The sequence below is a fragment of the Lactuca virosa genome, chromosome 8 (assembly GCF_052849685.1).
Source record: "Lactuca virosa cultivar CGN04683 chromosome 8, Lactuca_virosa_CGN04683_v6, whole genome shotgun sequence".
Lineage (NCBI taxonomy): Eukaryota > Viridiplantae > Streptophyta > Magnoliopsida > Asterales > Asteraceae > Lactuca > Lactuca virosa.
The window spans coordinates 230,324,539-230,343,999 of record NC_136433.1 but is presented as its reverse complement, the minus strand read 5'-3'; the positions used below and the strand labels follow the sequence as shown (position 1 = coordinate 230,343,999).

The 19,461-nt window shown below is 33.9% G+C and overlaps 1 protein-coding gene across 1 annotated transcript; it reads left to right on the top strand.

Moving 5' to 3' along the window:
• Positions 1-10,409: 10,409 nt before the first annotated feature.
• Positions 10,410-11,060, top strand: LOC145131312 (uncharacterized). The gene has a single exon (XM_079066020.1). The coding sequence runs from the start codon at positions 10,410-10,412 to the stop codon at positions 11,058-11,060; it is 651 nt and encodes a 216-aa protein (XP_078922146.1).
• The last annotated feature ends 8,401 nt before the right edge of the window (positions 11,061-19,461 follow it).

The following is a 19,461-nucleotide window of genomic DNA, read 5'->3' as shown; positions in this document are numbered from 1 at the left end:
TATTTATGAAATTTTATTGACGGCATATTTCTTTCTAGTTTTTATTTTTTAATTTTCCAATATTAATTAAATTAGAATTTTATTTTCCAAAAGTAAGTAGAAAATATGTTTTAATATAATTTTATTTGGGTTCTTATAAGATTTTAGACAAAATTACAAAAATGGTCCCTGTGGTTTGCCAAAATTAACAAAGTCAGTCCCTGCTAATTTTTTTTGATGCAAATGGCCCCAGTGGTTTGCAAAACTTGTATAGATGGCCCTTTTTACCAACGCCGTTACTATTCTGCCATTAGGGACTGAATCTGTAAGGGCATTTTCGTCTTTTCAAGTATAAAGAGATTGAATTCGTGACATTTACTAAACCATAGGGACCATTTTTGAAATTTCTTTGAAAAAAAAATTAAATTGCTAGGGAGAGGTCTCGAACTCATGACCTCCACCCCTTAAATTACCAAAGTCTTAACCAATTAAGCTGAATGCTCTCTTGGTTTATTCTTTCCTAAAACTAATTTATATATTAACAAAATCGTTAAAACACAAACAATAAATAAATTATAAAAAACATTTTTTTACATAATTTTTTTTTAAATAAAACAAAATGTATTTTAGTCGTACTATAAAAAAAATAGTTTTTTACAAACAAATTGTATGTATTTTTATATATTTATTTTACGTAAAATATATATTTTTTGTCTTTAAAAAATATGTTTTCGTATAAAAAATATGTTTTTGTAAAAAATGTTTTTTTATGTCTTTGAAATAGTAATAATTAACACTACTCATAACATAAAAAATGTATAGATTCTTTTGGTCGCTAGTTCTAACCGTTTTTTCGGTTATATGTATTAAAAATAAATTAACAACGATTTTGTTATGTAATTAAACAATTTATACGGTTTTTTTTATGTCAAAAGTAGTGTTAATAATTGTTATTTCAAAAAGATATATCACTGTGTCTTTCCATCTTCATTTTAACCATATGATTTAGAACTATTTTTTATGATTTAGAACTTTAGATAAGATGTATACGTATCTGGTTATATGTATCTAAACAATTTATACGGTTTTTTATGTTTTTTTAAATACGTATTTCATCTTAATCGCAAGTTCTAAATCGTATGGTTAAAATGAAGATGAAAAGACATAGTGATATATCTTTTTGAAGTAACAATTATTAACACTACTCTTGACATAAAAAAAACCGTATAAATTGTTTAGATACATAACAAAATCATGTTAATTTGTTTTTAATACATATAACCGAAAAAACGGTTAGAACTAGCGACCAAAAGAATCTATACATTTTTTATGTCATGAGTAGTGTTAATTATTACTATTTCAAAGACATAAAAAAACATTTTTTACAAAAACGTATTTTTTATACGAAAACGTATTTTTTAAAGACAAAAAATTATATATTTTACGTAAAATAAATACATAAAAATACATACAATTTGTTTGTAAAAAACTATTTTTTTACAGTACGACTAAAATACATTTTGTTTTATTTTAAAAAAAATTATGTAAAAAAATGTTTTTTATAATTTATTTATTGTTTGTGTTTTAACGATTTTGTTAATATATAAATTAGTTTTAGGAAAGAATAAACCAAGAGAGCATTCAACTTAATTGGTTAAGACTTTGGTAATTTAAGGGGTAGAGGTCATGAGTTTGAGACCTCCCCTTTGCAATTTAATTTTTTTTTCAAAGAAATTTCAAAAATGGTCCAGTGGTTTAGTAAATGTCACAAATTCAGTACCTTTCTACTTGAAAAGACGAAAATGCCCTTACAGATTCAGTCCCTAACGGCAGAATAGTAATGACGTTAGTAAAAAGGGTCATCTATGCAAGTTTTGCAAACAACAGGGGCCATTTGCATCAAAAAAAATTAGCATGGACTGACTTTGTTACTTTTGGCAAACCACAAGGACATTTTTGTAATTTTGTCAAGATTTTATTATGTTTAATTTTCTATTTTGTAAACAGGTACATCATTATATATACTATTAAATCACGGCTTTATGCCACTTTTGGTCGCTCCTTTTACCATATAGTTTGTGGAGTTCACATTTTAATTTGATGAGTTTGTCATTTTTGGTCTCTCTTTAAATTTTTATCATATTAGTTTGTGGAGTTCACATTTTGGTCCCCCAATTTCAATATTTTCAACTGTTAGCCACAAAGGCTTCAAGAGTTTGTCACTTTTAGACCCTGACATTTAACAAATGTGACATCTTAAGTTTTTGCCACATTAGTCTGTGGAGTTGGCACTTTTAGTCCCCCACCTTTGATATTCTACTATACGACCATACTTTCCTCAAAACATTATACACACATAAAAATAGAAACAACAAACGGGAAAAAAACCAAAGAAACACCGAAATATGTAAATATGAAAAAAAATCAAACCGTCGCGAAGTGCGGATCACCTTCTAGTTTATTATTAAATCTCCTCTGCTACTTTAATAAAAGAGTATAACTATTGGCATATGACATCTCTCTTCAGCCCCCTCCTAAATGTTTTCCCGCCCAAATATTTTCATTGTGAAATACCAAAAATACCTTTCTAGCCTTTTAAACTCCAGTGGCATTACCCGGTACATGTATAAGGGTATTACTGCCGAAACTCCAGTGACATTACCCGGTACATGTATAAGGGTATTACTGCCGGTACACCGAAGTGTATCCCTTTGACGGATACACTTTTCTTTCTAAGTACAAGATTCAGGAAGTTTCAATTCACTTTCTCTACTGTTCAACTCTTCTTCTTTCATTATGCGCGTGTAATCACTTTAAATCAAGAATCCAAGTTTGGAAAGGATAAAATTATCCCAGTAAATTATTAATTAATCATCTATGGATTTGAACTGATGGATTTTGAGCAATAAATCATCAAATTAATTGTCTACCAAATTGAATCGTGATTGGAGAATTAAAAACGATAGCTTGCGTTGAATCACACCAAACTCTCTCAATCATCTCTTCCCGTCCACTACTCAAGACACTAAACAGTGTCCTAAAGGACATAATGAAGTTTTTTTTTTTCCAGGATGAAGAAATGAAGACCACACTTGAAGAAAGCATCACATAAGGTATAAATATGATCAATTTTTAATTTTTATGATACAACTTTTCTTCATTTGGATAAATTTTCATAAAATTCTTTGTTGATGGGAGACGTTTGGATTCGGAAGTGCAGTAATTAGCTTCGACGTTTGCTATTGATTCAGTTGATGGGAAGGTAAAAACCGGTGGACGAGTCGACTAGGACGAGTCGACTAGGTGGAGGACGAAGGTAAAAACCGGTGCTAGCCCCTCCTGCTGCCACAAAACCGCCACACCTTCCCCCAAAACCTCCAAAACCGGAGACCCTTGAGTTCAATTCCGAAATTGCCCACATTCAAGGTCGAATTCCTCCTATTTCCTATTATTTTTCTGTTTTGGTGCTAATTTGGATGATAAATTGTTAGTAATTTTCAATTTTGTTGAGTGATTATCTTTGTGTTTTGAGATATGAAGTGTTTGTGCATTTTGTTGGATTGTATATGCTTTTTCAGATTTGTGGGAAGTGTTTATGCATTTTGTGTATGTTTTTCTAATTTATGTTTATACCATATTGGCTTAAAAATGAAATTTGGCATGAAATTGAAATTGGATATTGAAATTGGATGTATATATACGTTTGTTTGATTTTGTATTTAGATGTATAAATTTGTTTACATTTGGCTTAATTGTATGAAATTGGAATATGCAAATTGGATGTATACATTTTTGCTTAATTGTATGAAATTGGAATATGCAAATCGGATGTATACATTTGGCTTAATTAGGTCATTAATAGCAACTTACTTCAAGTAATGTATTGTATATGGTTTCAAAGTGCTTAATTTTGTTAGTGTCTTAATGTTGGTCATTACAACTTTAGCTTTAATTAGGTTATTAATATCAACGTACTTCTAGTAATTTTAATTTTATTATAGAATAAAATTAAATTAATTTTAAAAAAATCAATAAAAAAATAATAAATTAATTGTAAAATCAAATTAAATTTGTTTTAAAATCAAGTTAATATTAATATTAAAATAAAATAAAATTAGTTTAAAAAATTAAACTAATAACAAAAAAGAAAATATTAAACTAATTAGAAAAAAGAAAATATTTTGTAGTTTGGTAATTTTTGGAAAGTAAAAGCTATTATGATATGTTGGAAAGAAAATATAATGGAAAGTAGATGTATGTTTAAGTGTATTTGATATGTTGATATGTTGATATTTTGTAAAATGGTATAATTTTTGGAAAATATAATGCTATTATGATATGTTGGTAATATATTTTTATTTTTTGTAGTTGGAAATGCTGCAAACAATACTAAAGGACCCGGCCTGTTCTGCAGCATTGGAAGAGTGGTTTCGCTCATTGCCGCCACCAAATAATGAATGAAATGATAAGGACGAGTAGTTACTTTAGGATTTTATGAAATGTTTTGTAATTTGGAAGAATACTTTAATTAGGATGTGGTATGGATTAATATTTTGGATTGTAGATTAATATTAATATTTTGGATTGGTTGTGTATGGATTAATATTTCTATAAAAAGTTATTAGATTTTATAAATGTTATATTGTTTTTTATAAATTTAATGTTAAATAAAAAAAAAACACTGTTTTTGCGGCGACATCTTTTGTTGCGACATCGATGTATTAGCAGCGACATGCTATTAGCGGCTACTGTGAAGTATTAGCGGCGACAAGTCAATAGCAGCGACGCCGACCCTTTAGCGACGACTAGATGCGCATTAGCGAAGAAGCATTACCGACGACTCATTTGTAGCGACGTGTCGCCGCTAAAGGTATTAGCGGCAACAACTCGTACCTTTGGCGGCGACAGACGTCGACGCTATTGCCCAGTATTCTTGTAGTGCCGGTTTGTATCGGTTGAGGTCCGAAATCTGTCGTCCATACAATGCCGCCTGAAAGGGACTCATGTTAATGGAAGAATGATGGGTGGTGTTGTACCAATACTCCGCAAGATACAAGTATTTGTTCCATGTGTTGGGTTCGTCGATAGCAAAGGAACGTAGATAGCTTTGTAGGAACTGTTGAACACTTCAGTTTGTCCGTCCGATTGTGGATGGTAGGCTGTGGAATACTTTAGGCGGGTTCCCAACTATTTAAACATTTACTTCCAAAAACCACTAAGAAATAGCGGGTCACAGTCTGTAATGATGCTTTGTGGTAGACCATGGAGGCGATAAATGGTTTATAGGAATAGAGCAGCCACCGTGCCTGTAGTGAATTTGGAGGGAAGTGAGAGAAAATGGGCGGACTTGGAGAATCTATCAACTACGACCCATATGATTGTTTTTCCTCCTAAAGGCGGTAGGTGTGTAATAAAGTCCATAGAAATGTCGTTCTAAACTTGTGTGGGTATGGGAATGGGCTAAAGTAACCTATATGGCTTATGGGTGGTGTATTTGGTTTCTTGACAAGTCTTGCAGTCGAGAACAAAGGAACGTACATCTGTCTTTAACTTGGGCCACTGAAAGGTGGACGCGAGTCAGCGAATGGTTGTTGCTACGCCTGAATGGCCTCCCAATGTCGTTGAGTGATACTCCTGTAATAGGATTTGGCGGGAGTTTGTGTCATCTGGCATGAAAAGTTTGTTGTTGTTGTTGTAAACTAGGCCGTCGCGAATGCAGAATCTGTTGTCGCTATTTTTTGTCATCAGGTTAGTTAACAGTTTTTGACCTGCTTCTGTTTGATAAAACTTTTTAAGATCTGACACCCATGTTGGTTGGGCTGAAGATAGGGCTAGTAAGTGAACCTCCTCTCGCCGACTAAGAACATCTGCCACCTTATTATCTTTACCCGGTTTGTAAAAAATCTCAAAGTCAAACCCGATGAGTTTTGTTGCCCATTTGTATTGTTCCAGGGTTTGGACTACCTGTGATAACATGTGCTTCAAGCTTCGTTGGTCTGTGAAGATACGGAACTTTCGGCAAAGTAGGTATTGTCGCCATTTTTTAACCGACTCGGTAATGGCAAACAACTCGCGGATGTATGCTGATGAGTTTTGCATTCGAGGGCAAATTTTTTTGCTATAGAAAGCAATTGGTTTGTCATTTTGGGACAAGACAACACCAATGGCAATACTTGAGGCGTCTCTCGTAATGTCAAAGGTTGAGTCAAAGTTGGGAAGGGTGAGGATGGCGAGAGATGATCTGGCTGCTTTGAGGGCTTCAAACGTTGTTTTTGCTTTATCTGACCACATGAACTGTTTGTTTTTTAGGATGTCAATTATTGGAGCGACGAGTTGTGCATAGTGCTGGACAAAGCCACGATAGTACCCGACAAGGCCAAGGAAGCCACGTAAAGTAGTAAAAGACGTAGGTGGGGGCCATGTCTGGATGGCATCTAGTTTTTCCGGATCCGCTGAGACACCATTAGCGGATATTATGTGGCCTAAGTAGTCAATTGTTGGCACCCCGAATGTACACTTGGATTTCTTAGCATAAAACTGGTTCTTTGCTAAAGTATCCAACACATGTTGCAGGCGGTCGTAGTGTTGTTCCGTAGAGGAGCTGTAAATGAAGATGTCATTGAAAAAAACAAGTACATACCGGCGCAATACATCCTGAAATATGTTGTTCATTGTTGCCTATTGCGTTAAATGTGGATGGTGCATTCGACAAGCCAAAGGGCATTACGAGGAATTCGTAATGTCCATCAATGATACGACAAGCTGTTTTATGTGTGTCTTCTGGTGTTACTCGGATTTGATGGTACCCCGCTGGAAGGTGTATCTTGGAAAAAATGGACACACCATGTAACTCATCTAGTAATTCGTCAAGTGTTGGAATCAAATATCGGTCTTTGATGGTAATGGCATTGAGAGCTCTGTAGTCAACGCAAAACCACTATGTGACGTCCTTTTTTTCACTAGCAGCACAGGAGACGAATAAGGACTTTGACTTGGTTTGATTACACCCTCGGTAAGCATTTATGAGATTAGCAAGGTCATCACTTGTTTCTCATAGTGCGGGTATCGGTATGGTTTGACGTTAACTGGTGCTGCTATGGGTATTGTTGGTATATGATGATCTTGGGATCGTGATGGTGGTGGGGATTTGGGGGTGATAAAGATGGATGAATATGTTTGAAGGATATGGGTTAAGGTGGGGTCTGCTATTGGTGGGCTAATTGTTTTCGCTGGACTGGGCTAAAAGTGAAAATATATGGCATGTAGAGACGATATGCTTTCTTTAATGATTAGGGTTTTTAATTGTGGCGTGGATACTGAATCAGAATTGGGCTCACCACGTACGCCTTGTTCCCGAGTTCTACTTAAGGAGAGAAATGGGAGGATACGGAGAGAAAGTGAGGGGTGTCGAAGGAAAACCGTGTTCCCGAGTTTCATTAATAGACGGAAAGTGAGGGGAGGGGAAAGATTTTGTCCTTCCAAATTTTCCTCCCAAATTGGGCGGATTTGGGAAGAAAGTGAGGGGAAGGAAAATTTTAAGTTTTATTTTCTTTTTCCTCCTAACTCGGGAACACAAAACTTAAAATTTTCCTTTCATTTCCTTTCATTTCTTTCGAACTCGGGAACACGGAATAATGAATATTTTTCTTCACCTCCCTTTCTTTCTGTCAAAATTTTCCTTCCCTTTCCTTTAATTAATTTGTAAAAAAACTCGGGAACAAGCCGATAGTGTAATGGTTTTTTGGGTCATGATTGAAGGTGATATGCAGAATAGCAAAGTCTGCTGATATAGATCCTAGGGTACGCAACCATGCTACACCTAGGATAAGGTCTGCACCTGCCATGCCACTGGTAAAATAAAGATTGGAATTGTGAATGGTGTTTTCTCGAGTTCGACCACCAGGTTAGGACATATACCGTCGCATTTAATGTGGTCGTCGTTGGCCACCATGACTTTGAATTTTTAGATGCTTTGACACGCCAATTTGAAGAAGGAAACGATTATGGGTTGAATAATATTGTGGGTGCTTCCACAGTCGATCAAGATGGTAACCGATCAATTGCCAATGTAACCCGTAATACGTAAGGTTTGCGGTGATGAAAGGCCAAAGAAGGCTGCAGTGGAGAGGGAAAAAAATGTTGTTCTGATGGTGTTGTGACCTCTTCCAACTAAGCCATTGACTGTTCAGTGTCCTGGTAATCATTGTAAACGATTAGCATGAATTGCGGGGGGTTGCAGTTATGGCCCAGAAAGTATTTCTCCAGACATTTGAAACACAAACCTTCAGATCGACGCTTTTGAAGTGCCTCGGTGGATAGTCGGGTGAAAGAAAGCGGAGTTTTGGTTGTTGTTCGTGATGGAAGTAACCCCGTTGTGGGGGTAGTATTGGTGTTCGTCGGAGTCACGAGTGAAGGTGTGATCGTGTAGTTTGAGGTGGAAGGAGGGATTTGGCAGTAATATTTTCAGTGGACAGGGTTGGTGATCGATGTGAAGGGGTTTGGTTTCTAGTTTAGGAGTGTGGAAGGATGATGTGGTTTTTATGATGTTTTTTGAGTTTTTTTTTTATATATAGGGTAATATAAGAATGGTGTTTTAAAAATAGGGCCTTTTGAAATTCTCTAGGCATTTATTTTTGGCCCCACAAAAAAATAGGTCTCTTTTATAAGATTTTCAATTTTAACCGTTGGAAATTAAAGATTTAGTCCTTCAACTTATACCATATTTTTTATTCAATGTTTTTCACTTTTATATATATATATTTACTTTTTACTTTTATTCTATGAAATATATTATTAGTTTTCATTTCTAACACTTATAAAATATATATTTAGTCATTCGTTATATATCGTTTGTTTTTCTTTCTTATCTTTAATTACTATATGAATTACGTTTGTTTTTTTTTCTTATCCTTAATTACTATATAAATTACATATTTTAATTTTTGAAAACTAAAAAGAATTAATATATTATTTTATAAATCATATAATAGTATTTTATACAAAATTTAAATAATATCTTATTAAATCAAGTTTGATTTGTCATTTCAAAAGAAAAAGATGATGTATCTGCAAAAGCAAAAGCAAAAGTTATATTTACTATAAACCTCAATAATCAGAGAAATACATCATATTTCGAAAATTTCATCATTTTTTACACTATAAGTTCAGTTTTTTTATGTAGATTCATTTTATAATTCCTTCAAAATCTTTCACCAATATGTTCTCATTGTAAGTTCCTCCATCTTTCATTCGTCTTTACATCTTCAACAATCAAAATTCCTTCATCGCTTAATTATAAGGTATGTATGTTTTATTTAAAAATCTTTGCATATATTTATTTTAAATTTTATTTATGAAATATTAATTTATCTATTATATTTTAAAATTGTTTATGTAGTGGCATTTTCCTATATGTTATCAGTATGAGTCTAGATCGTCCGTTTTTGATCAATTTATATGGGGGTGGTCAGATTGAATATGAAAATGGATTCATAAAGGGTGATGAATCGACTCTGACCACTTCAAATATTGTTAGACATAAAATAGGCTATGAAGAATTTAAAGATTTGATTTATGCACATGTTGAAGTCGATAAGATAACATATAAGTTGAATATGTCACTATGTTACCAATTTGGTGGCATATATAATACTTCACGAGTCATAAATGATTCAAGTTTAGACGTGATGTATTATTTGGCTGAGAATGACCAAAATTATTATGGGCAAGTTATTGTTGAAATTGAAAAAATATCTCATGAACAAACAATGTTGCCTACAAATACTGGTTTTATAGATCTTCTTTGCAATTTTGATGTATCACAACCGATACAGTCACAAGTGACTAACTCCTCAAATCTATCATTTCTTTTGCCCAATGATGATAGATTTGAGACAGATGATGACTTTGGGTTTGATGAACCCAACTCACAGGATAGTGAAGATAGTGTAAGTGAATCATTAAGCAATGTTGGTGATGATTCAGATGATGTGTGTGAAACTCCAATTGTGAACTTTATGAATGATATTGGAGATGTAGGAGATGATGACATTGAAAATTGTCAAGATACCATTCATATAGATGTTTGGAAAGAATCGGAAAACAAAATAAGGTTAGGAATGCAATTTGAAAGTAGAGCAGAAGTAAAGAAGGCAATAACACTTTGGTCGATCTCTCAAAACAGAGAGTACAAAGTGTATGAAAGTAAAAGTAACTTATGGGTAGCAAAGTGTAAGATTTTAGGAAGTGAAGGAGAAAGTTCTAGTTTTGCTTCATATACACCATGATTTGCGTGGTATGTTCGTGCCGTTAAGAAGAAAAATCATCATATGTGGAAGATTACACGTTGGGTGGGTGTACACAATTGTTTTGGTTCATGTACATGTAATAATAACAGAAATTTGAATTCTGAAACTATTGCGTCGTACATAATGCACTCAATTGAAAAAGATGTTTCTTATCCGGTGAAACAGATACAAGCAGATATTAAAAATGTTTTGCATGTTGATGTTACATATGGAAAGGCATGGCGTGGTAGAAGAAGAGCCATTGAGAAAATTTATGGAACTTGGGAGAGTAACTTTGCTGAGTTGCGCAAGTACATTGCAGCTTTACATGCTTCCAATCCTACTACAATTGTTAAGTGGTTTCATAATACAAATGGCTCATCAAATGTAGCAACATTCAAATATGTTTTTTGGGCTTTTGGACCTGCTATTGCTGTTACCAAAGATGCCAACAATTATATATTACCAGTCGCTTTTGCAATTGTTGATGAAGAGACTTCACACAGTTGGTATTGGTTTTTCTATCAGTTTAGACATTATGTTGCTCAAGATAGAGAATTGTGTGTTATTTCAGACATGCATCAAGGAATAATTCATGCAATGAAAAATCTAGAGGGATGGAAAGAGCCATTAGCATACCATCTCTTTTGTCTTCGACACATTAGAAGTAATCTCATGAAAAGGTACAATAATGTGAGACTTAATACATTTTGTTGGACTATGGGAAGCACCACACAAAAAAGAAAGTTTGTGAAGTGTATAAGAGAAATAAAAGCAATCAATCTTGAAGCATGAGAGTATTTAAAAGAAATTCCTAAAAGTCAGTGGTGCCTTTTATATGATGAAAATCGTCAATGGGGTTTATTAACGACAAATATCTCTGAGAGTATGAATAATGCGTTGCGAGGAGCAAGACAGTTACCAATTAGGGCGTGTATTGATCTTACATTCAATAGAACTGTGCAACTATTTCGAAAGCATAGTTCTGCTGCGATGAACTGTAATACACCTCTACCATCATGTATGTGGTGCCTCTTCACTAAACGTGAGACCCATACACAAACTCATACGATATCCGAGTTTCACTACAATGAAGGGGTCTATAGAATTGTCACTAAGCTTCAGATAAATGGAAAGGGAGGGAATACACATATTGTCCATTATTTTCAACATCAGTGCACATGTGGTAAGTGGCAGATGGAAAGATTTCCATGTTCTCATGCTCTTGCGGTTTGTCGATATAGAGGGGATAACCCTCTTTCCATTGTCAATACAATTTACACTACTTCGACGTATAAACAACAATACAATGTTGTGTTTGCACCACTTTCTCATGTTGATTATTGGTTAGAGTCTAATTGGATGATCGAAGCAGATTACTCAAAACTTTCTGTTAGCCGAGGTCGAAGGCGTTCAAACCGTATTCATAATGAGATGGACGTTCGTCATCCTGATGAAACTCGTAGATGTGAACTATGCCATCAACCTGGTCATAACCGAAGAAATTGCTCAAGTTCTCAACCAAGATTTAACGCAATGTGAACTATGTTTTGTTTACTCAGTCTTGTGATTTCCTCTTCAATTTGTCTGGTATTTCTTTTGTAATTTTATGTTCGTTTTATCTTGTAATTTCATGTTTAGTTGAACTCGGCTTGTTGTATCATTGCAATATATTCGATATTAATATCAGTTTGAAGGTATTGATGAAATCATTGTAATGATATAACTTGTTAAAAATAATATTTAGATTTTAATTAAATATTCTTTAGTGAATAAAAGTATATAGTTGATATAATAAAAGTAAATTAAAATATTAAAAAGTAAAAAATATAAATAAAAAAAATACAATTTAAGTTCAAGGACCAAAATTATTATTTAAAAGGGTAAGAACTGTAAATTTAATAAAATAATGTGTTCTTTTATGTATACAAAAAGTTACATGTATTAACAAAAAAAATGTGGTATAAGCTGAAGGACTAAAACTATAATTTTAAGGGGTTAAATTTGAAAAATATTAATATTAAGCGTATACCTTACGGTGGGCCAACAAAAATTTACCCTATTTTTGAAAGACAATTTGAAAATGCCATATTTTTAAAAGAGAAATTCTAAAATACCTTATTTCTAAAAAAACTCTGTTTTTTTAGGGTGGTGAGTAGGGCATTGATTTGTTCATATTGAGCCGTTAATTGTTTCATGATAATGTCCAGTTGGGCGTGGGTGGTGGTTTGATTGGCGGTAGATGAGGTGAGAAGTTGGGAGATGCTATTTACCATAGCTGCCATGGAAGCTTCCAGGGTTGGTGTTTTGTTAGTTGTGACAGCTGAAGTAGATGACTGACTTCAGAGGCATGTTGAGGACGGATCGATGAAAGCACCAAAATGCTAGGACCCGTAGAGGGGATCGGGCTCCAAGAACTGAGAAGAAGAAAAAGAGACAAGTTTGAAGCAATTTTCCAACATTACAATATATAAAAAATGCTGACTACCACTAAGCTAGTAAATAGGATCATGCATGCAAAAAGAAAACGTGACTGCTTGACTGGAGCACTAGCTCCCTTATTGGAGAAAAGAACTGGTCCTCCTCCTAAAACCATGCCACGTGCTATGACTACTTCTAGGTGTTTCAATCCAGAAAACGGGTTGGCCTTTTAGGCTCTTAGACCGACGTTCCTCCATTGGATTTCCAGCAGTTGGTCTAGTAGTGCTGGTCTCGTGATCTTTATCACCCGCCACCGCCACCGCTAGCGGTGACGATGATTATGTTTGATATGGGGTTTTTCCATTTGGGTTTTCATGGAAAAAAGGGAGGACCCAAGTGGTGGTTAATGGTTGGGATGGCGGTCGAAGTTCTAGCCCTGGTGGAGGTGTTGGAGTTGACGGAAACAATAAAGGTGTTGGAGATGTCATAAACAATGGAGGTGTTGGAGTCGCTGGAAACAATGGAGGTGTTGGAGTCGCTAGAAACAATGGTGGTGTTCCTCTATTGGTTCTTCAATGAGAAAATGATAGCTTAGAAAGAGGGAGAGTAGGGAAAATGTTTAGATAAGGTAGGTGTGGGTGCCAAAGTGAGACTCGCAATTTAACTAAAGTATTTTTTAATAACTAGAAAGTATGCAGATATATTATAAATAAATGAAAAAGAAATAGAAAATGGAAATTTAGTTATTTTATTTCTACAAGAATCATGTACATTTTTATGATATAAATGATGGTCAAAGTTAATTTTTGAAAATAGAGATTGGATGTGTCTTTCTGCACGAGGGATTATTCATATAATTTAATCTAAAAATATAAATAAATATATGTTGTAAAATATAACTAAATTATTAATATTAATGAGGAAGCGACTGTAAAACCTAAATTAGGTGCATGTTAACTATCAATTATTTAGGTATTAGTAACAAAAAAATTATACAAATAACCAACTAAAAAACCGTACTTATTACATAAGGAAATCATAAGTATAAATATATAAATAAATACCTTTTTTAGTAAAACATTCTCCTAAAGCTAAATTATTTCTCATATCTTAACTCTATAATCAAGATTTATGTGTATTTCCCCTCTCCCCATCTTATTTTTTAATATATATATATATATATATATATATATATATATATATATATAGAGAGAGAGAGAGATAGATGTTCATATGTTTTTGACAACTATTGTGTTCCTGTAGGGACACAATAGTTGAATAAATGATTAAATAAATGATAGTAATAGTAATCTTTGTTATTTAATTATGGTGGATAATTAAAATATATCAAAGTCAAAGCTCTATAAAAATAATTCAATTAATATCCTTAAAATAAGGTTATCATTTAACAAAAACCCTATATCATCCATGTCTTCACACACACCCACACACATATAGAATACGCTTGACCCACCAAATTCGTTGATTTCTCTTCATCGATCATCCATAGTCGCTAGTGCATTCATCTACTACGTCTCGATTTTTCCTGTTCCAATGAAAGGTTTACGATTTTTTCCCTGTAAATATTTGATTTCCGATTCTTTTACTTATTGTTTGCTTGCGATTCTTCCTATGAATGCTACTGATTTATGATTCTTCCTCTGGATTTCCCATTTGATTTGTTCACTGATTTTCGATTATCCTTCCTGTTGATTTCTTATTCTTTCCGTTAATGTCAGTAGTGGTTTTAATATCTACACTCGATGCTTGATACTATGCTCCTGGTAAAATAGATTTTGTACACCATCATCAAAAATAAAACACAAAATCTATTTTTTTCTAACGATGATAGCGAGGTTTATTTGATTCAAACTGACTTCTATGGTTTGAACCAACTTCACAGTTCAATTTATAGAACTGTGAATTAATATTTCCAGGAAGGTAAATCAAGGTATTGGTAGTATTTCGTGAAAAATGAATCAAGGTTTCAGTTTGATACACTTTCTCCTTTCTTCGTCTCTTTTTCTTCCTCTAGTAGAAACATGTATAATTGAACAGTAAGTGTTTTCAATCATCCGTGAGTCTTTATATTTTTATGAGCACCAAGTATTCGATAAAATGCCTAAATGAAGATTTACTTTGTAATTGTTCATATTTCTTTATGTTTGTTTTGTTCATATTTCTTTATGTTTGTTTTGTTCATATTTCTTCATGTTTGATTTGTTCTAGTTCATAGAAATATGGTGAAGATGATCCAGAAAACACACCATACCTACATGCTCTTGATCGAGCTATATATTTTATGTATTCTGCCATAATATAGTAGTAATAATATTATTTCATAATCAATTAGTGTTTTTGTTAGATTTTGATATATATATATATATATATATATATATATATATATATATATATATATATATATATATATATCTTTTTAGGTTTTGAAGAGGTTGTCATCGATGTGAAAAAGAAAGAAAATATGGAGAACGAGAGAGTGTATTATAACAGAATGTATTCTGCCAGTATGTAACGTCCCAAAAATTAGAACAAAAATTTTTGTTTTTGTAATAATAAAACCATCAACCAAACATTGTTTATAGAAATCGTAAAGGAAATCAGAGTACATCAATAATCATCCAAAAATACATCAGAGTCAAGTAGAGAGGACAATCATGGTGTCTGCATTGAGATCATCCTGAGCTCTTCCCCTTTGAACCGGAAGTACCTGAAACATAAACTGAAAACCGTAAGCACAAAACTTAGTGAATTCCCCAAAATACCGCATACCATACATATACGTCAACTCAAGGCTATACCGGGTCAATTTCACCCCCGGGACTATTTCACCCCCGAATATATTTCAACTCATATGTCAGCACAAGGCTGTACCGGGTCTATTTCACCCCAGGTCTATTTCACCCGCGAGTCTATTTCAACTCAATCGGTATTTTTCAACCGTACGGGTCTATTTCACCCGTGGGTCTATTTCATCCCACATACATATAGCAAACAGGCACACATACAACAAAAGTCACAAAGACTACAAGCACATACAATCCTTAGTGTCCTATAGTATAGTGAACAAACTCACCTCGATCTGCTGCTAAACAAATAGATGTCCGGGCTACTGAACCTGAACCATCGCTGACACCAGAACAATCACTGGCACCTATACCTCCACCAGAACTTCCTCGATTGACCACCATGTTGAAAAATAAACCATACAAACCATCAGAACACACTCGAAGAATCCCACATTCTACAAGCTCCCTGGTATCGTCATGACTTTCCTTGAATCGAGTATGGATCCTCTGTTTCCAGTAGTACGGGCCCAATACTACCTTCCACATCTATCCGTACTTTCCTCAAGGATCACCCCGAATCCCCCAAGTTACTTCCTTATCAATCTAGACGATCTCTAGCAAAGCAAAGCTCACTGCACCGAATCACCTCCTAGGTTCTTCTAGGACTACCATTACACCATTGTCCGCCATCAGCTGCAGAAGGAACTACCTTTAACACCTTCTAAATAACTTACAAACACAATTACATATCACTGACACCAGATAATTCTTCGACTGAAAGGTCTCACACTATAACGGTTGGACTCAAACAAGAGCTGCGCATTGGGTTAAACCTAACCTTATAAAATTATTTAATCTCAGTAATATGTTACTTAACGCATTCACTTACTAGTTAGCTGATATTAATGAGAACTCCTAAAAGCATAAAGCAACCAACATTCGAGCATTGAGTAATCTGAATCAAAGCATAACCTAAACCGGCCATCCCATCAACTGAATAATCCAGTACTAGCATGCAAGTTTATAAGCTCATACAATAGGCATATAAAGGAATATGTCCTAGCATTCTATCATGCAATCCTAAGAAGATCCTTAGCCCTAATCTAGCATGCGATTCACAAATTCACAATTCAAAACATATTCTATAGAACATGCATGGGTATTTTGGGAAAAAGTACTTGAGCTCGGTCGATTGCATGCACCACACCCCTTTCTTTTATTAGAAAATCCTTTAATAAAACATTTCTTTTTATGAAAAATCTACCAAAACCTCAATTTGAGTTCAGACACACCCGAGAGTATGCCTAAATCCCTCAAACCAAGGCTCTGATACCAACTTGTAACATCCCAAAAATTAGAACCAAAAATTTTGTTTTTGTAATAATAAAACCATCAACCAAAAACTGTTTATAGAAACCGTAAAGGAAATCATATTATATAAACAATCTTCCAAAAATACATCAGAGTCAAGTAGAGCGGAAAATCATGGTGTGTGCATTGCGATCATCATGAGCTCTTCCCATTCGAACCGTAAGTACCTGAAACATAAACCGAAAACCGTAACCACAAAGCTTAGTGAGTTCCCCAAAATACTGCATACCATACATATACGTCATCTTAAGGCTATACCGGGTCTATTTCACCCCCGAGTCTATTTCAAATCATATAACAACACAAGCCTGTACCGGGTCTATTTCACCCCCGAGTCTATTTCAACTCAATCGGTATTTTTTAACCGTACGGGTGTATTTTTCCCCACATACATATAGAAAACAGGCACACATGCATATATGTATACAGTAGGAGTTACAAAGACGACAAACACATATAATCCTTAGTGTCCTACAACTGCTAAACAAATAGATGCTCGGGCTACTGAATCGGAGAATCCCTAGGCTAACACATCAAATACAACCTAAGTTAATAATTAGGTCATAAACCATAATCGAGACATTAATTTACTAACCCCGACTCCTAGGGTAAAAGACTATTTCACCCTTCCCCTTAATTGGCCCAATTAACTATGACCCGAACCCAAAAACACCCGAAGCCCAAAAATGGCCCAAATCCATAAAGGTCTAAGGCCTAACAATGGCTCGAATCAATAAATTTTTTGGCCCAACAAGATCCCAAAAGCTAGAGTCCAGAATTGGCTCAAAACCAAAAGCCCAAAATGGCCCCTTGATGAGTATGCTTAGCGTACTACCTGGGTACAACTAGCGTACAACTCTGCGACTAAGGACTTATGGAGCCTCAGATGCGTACGCTCAACATATGCTGGAGTATGTCTGGCGTACGCCCCCGCTTGCCAAAACTTCATTAAGCACTTAATGCTTTAATTCCAAACGTCGATTTTCCAGATCCAGACCTTGGGGAATGTCTTAAATAATAAAGTTACCAACTTGATGCCTTTGCATGACTCAAAGAGACTCAAACCCTAGATTTCACATTATGCTTTCACCAAATGAGCATTAACCCATGCATGGTTGATCTACAACTATCAAGATGCAAACTTAATGGACTAGGGACCTTAGAAACATCAATAGGAGCAACTCAAAACTTATGGAGTGACATTTACTCACTAGAACTCATTTATGGGACCAAATATGTCCAAAACTCCACTAGATCTAGATCTAAGCATAGAATAACCAAGGTCAAGCATTTATACCTTTCTGAAGTTGAGGAAGGTGAGAAAACTATGGATCTACAAGCTCCAACTTGATCAATGCTCCTTCACCAAGCTTGTTCTTCTTCAAGATTCACCAAACACCCACCAAAACACACATACAAGGATCAAATCTCTCTAAAATTGGTTAGGGTTTCGAAATGAGGCTTAAAGGGGCAATGAAGGCTGGTAAGAAGAGAACCTGGGGGCATAAGGCTATTTAAATAGGGTCCAAACCCTAAAAATTAGGGTTTGACCCCTGACCACGTACGCCCAACATACTGGATGTACGCCCAGCGTACTTACACAGCCTCCAAATTTTCATTTAATGCCATAAGGGACCAATTTTGAAAAAAAAAATCATTCTCAAGGTCAAAATGTAAAATACCTTGAATCGAGTGTTACGCAAAATGTATAAAACGAGAGTGTATTCTACTACATTCTATCAGACTTTGTAGTCTCTACTTCATTCTATCAGAATTTATAATTTTTATTCTCTTAGAATGCACTGAATTTTTTAATACTTGAAAGTTGATTATGTTTTCTTTATGGAATTAGGTTTTGAAGAGGCGGACATTGATGTGGAAAAGGAAGAAAACATGGAGAAGAAAAGTGTATTCTACTAGAATATATTCTGCTATAATGTATAAAGTGTTTCTTAACAATAATATTCTTTCAAAATAGATTAGTGTTTTTGTTAGATTTTGATGTTTTTTTAAACCATTCTTAGTTTTAATCTTTAAGAGTATATGTAATTCTTAAACCATTATTAGTCATATATATTTTTTTCAGAATGAATGTAACAATTCTTTATAGTTTTATTATTTACAATGTAATGTAATTCATGATTCTTAAAGAATAAAATCTGCATTCTTTAGAAAATATTATTCTTGATAATATGGTGTATAATTGTTTAAGCATGTTATTTTAAAAGTATATTAAATGTAACCATATTCTTTAAGAATAAAACGAAAAATATATTTACTAGTTTATTATTGACTTTGTGTTATTTTGACAGAATAAAATCGGTTAATATTAAAAATTATATTACAATTAAATTTGACTTAATTAAAAAAAATCCATATTTTTAAAAATAAGGGAATTAATTATCCCTCAAAATCTGAAAATTTCTTTTTTTAATATAGGTTAATTGACCAAAATATCATTATACTGAAATTTATGTGATTATATGATACATGTTATCCTATTGTAATATCATAGACCCTCAGATCATGACCATTGGTTCTATTCCATCCGTTGGTCTATATTTGTGCTTACGAACACACAATAGATGCTAGTAACA

Excerpts from the sequence above, each read along its gene's own strand:
- LOC145131312 (XM_079066020.1), top strand. The coding sequence starts at position 10,410 with ATGCACTCAATTGAAAAAGATGTTTCTTATCCGGTGAAACAGATACAA.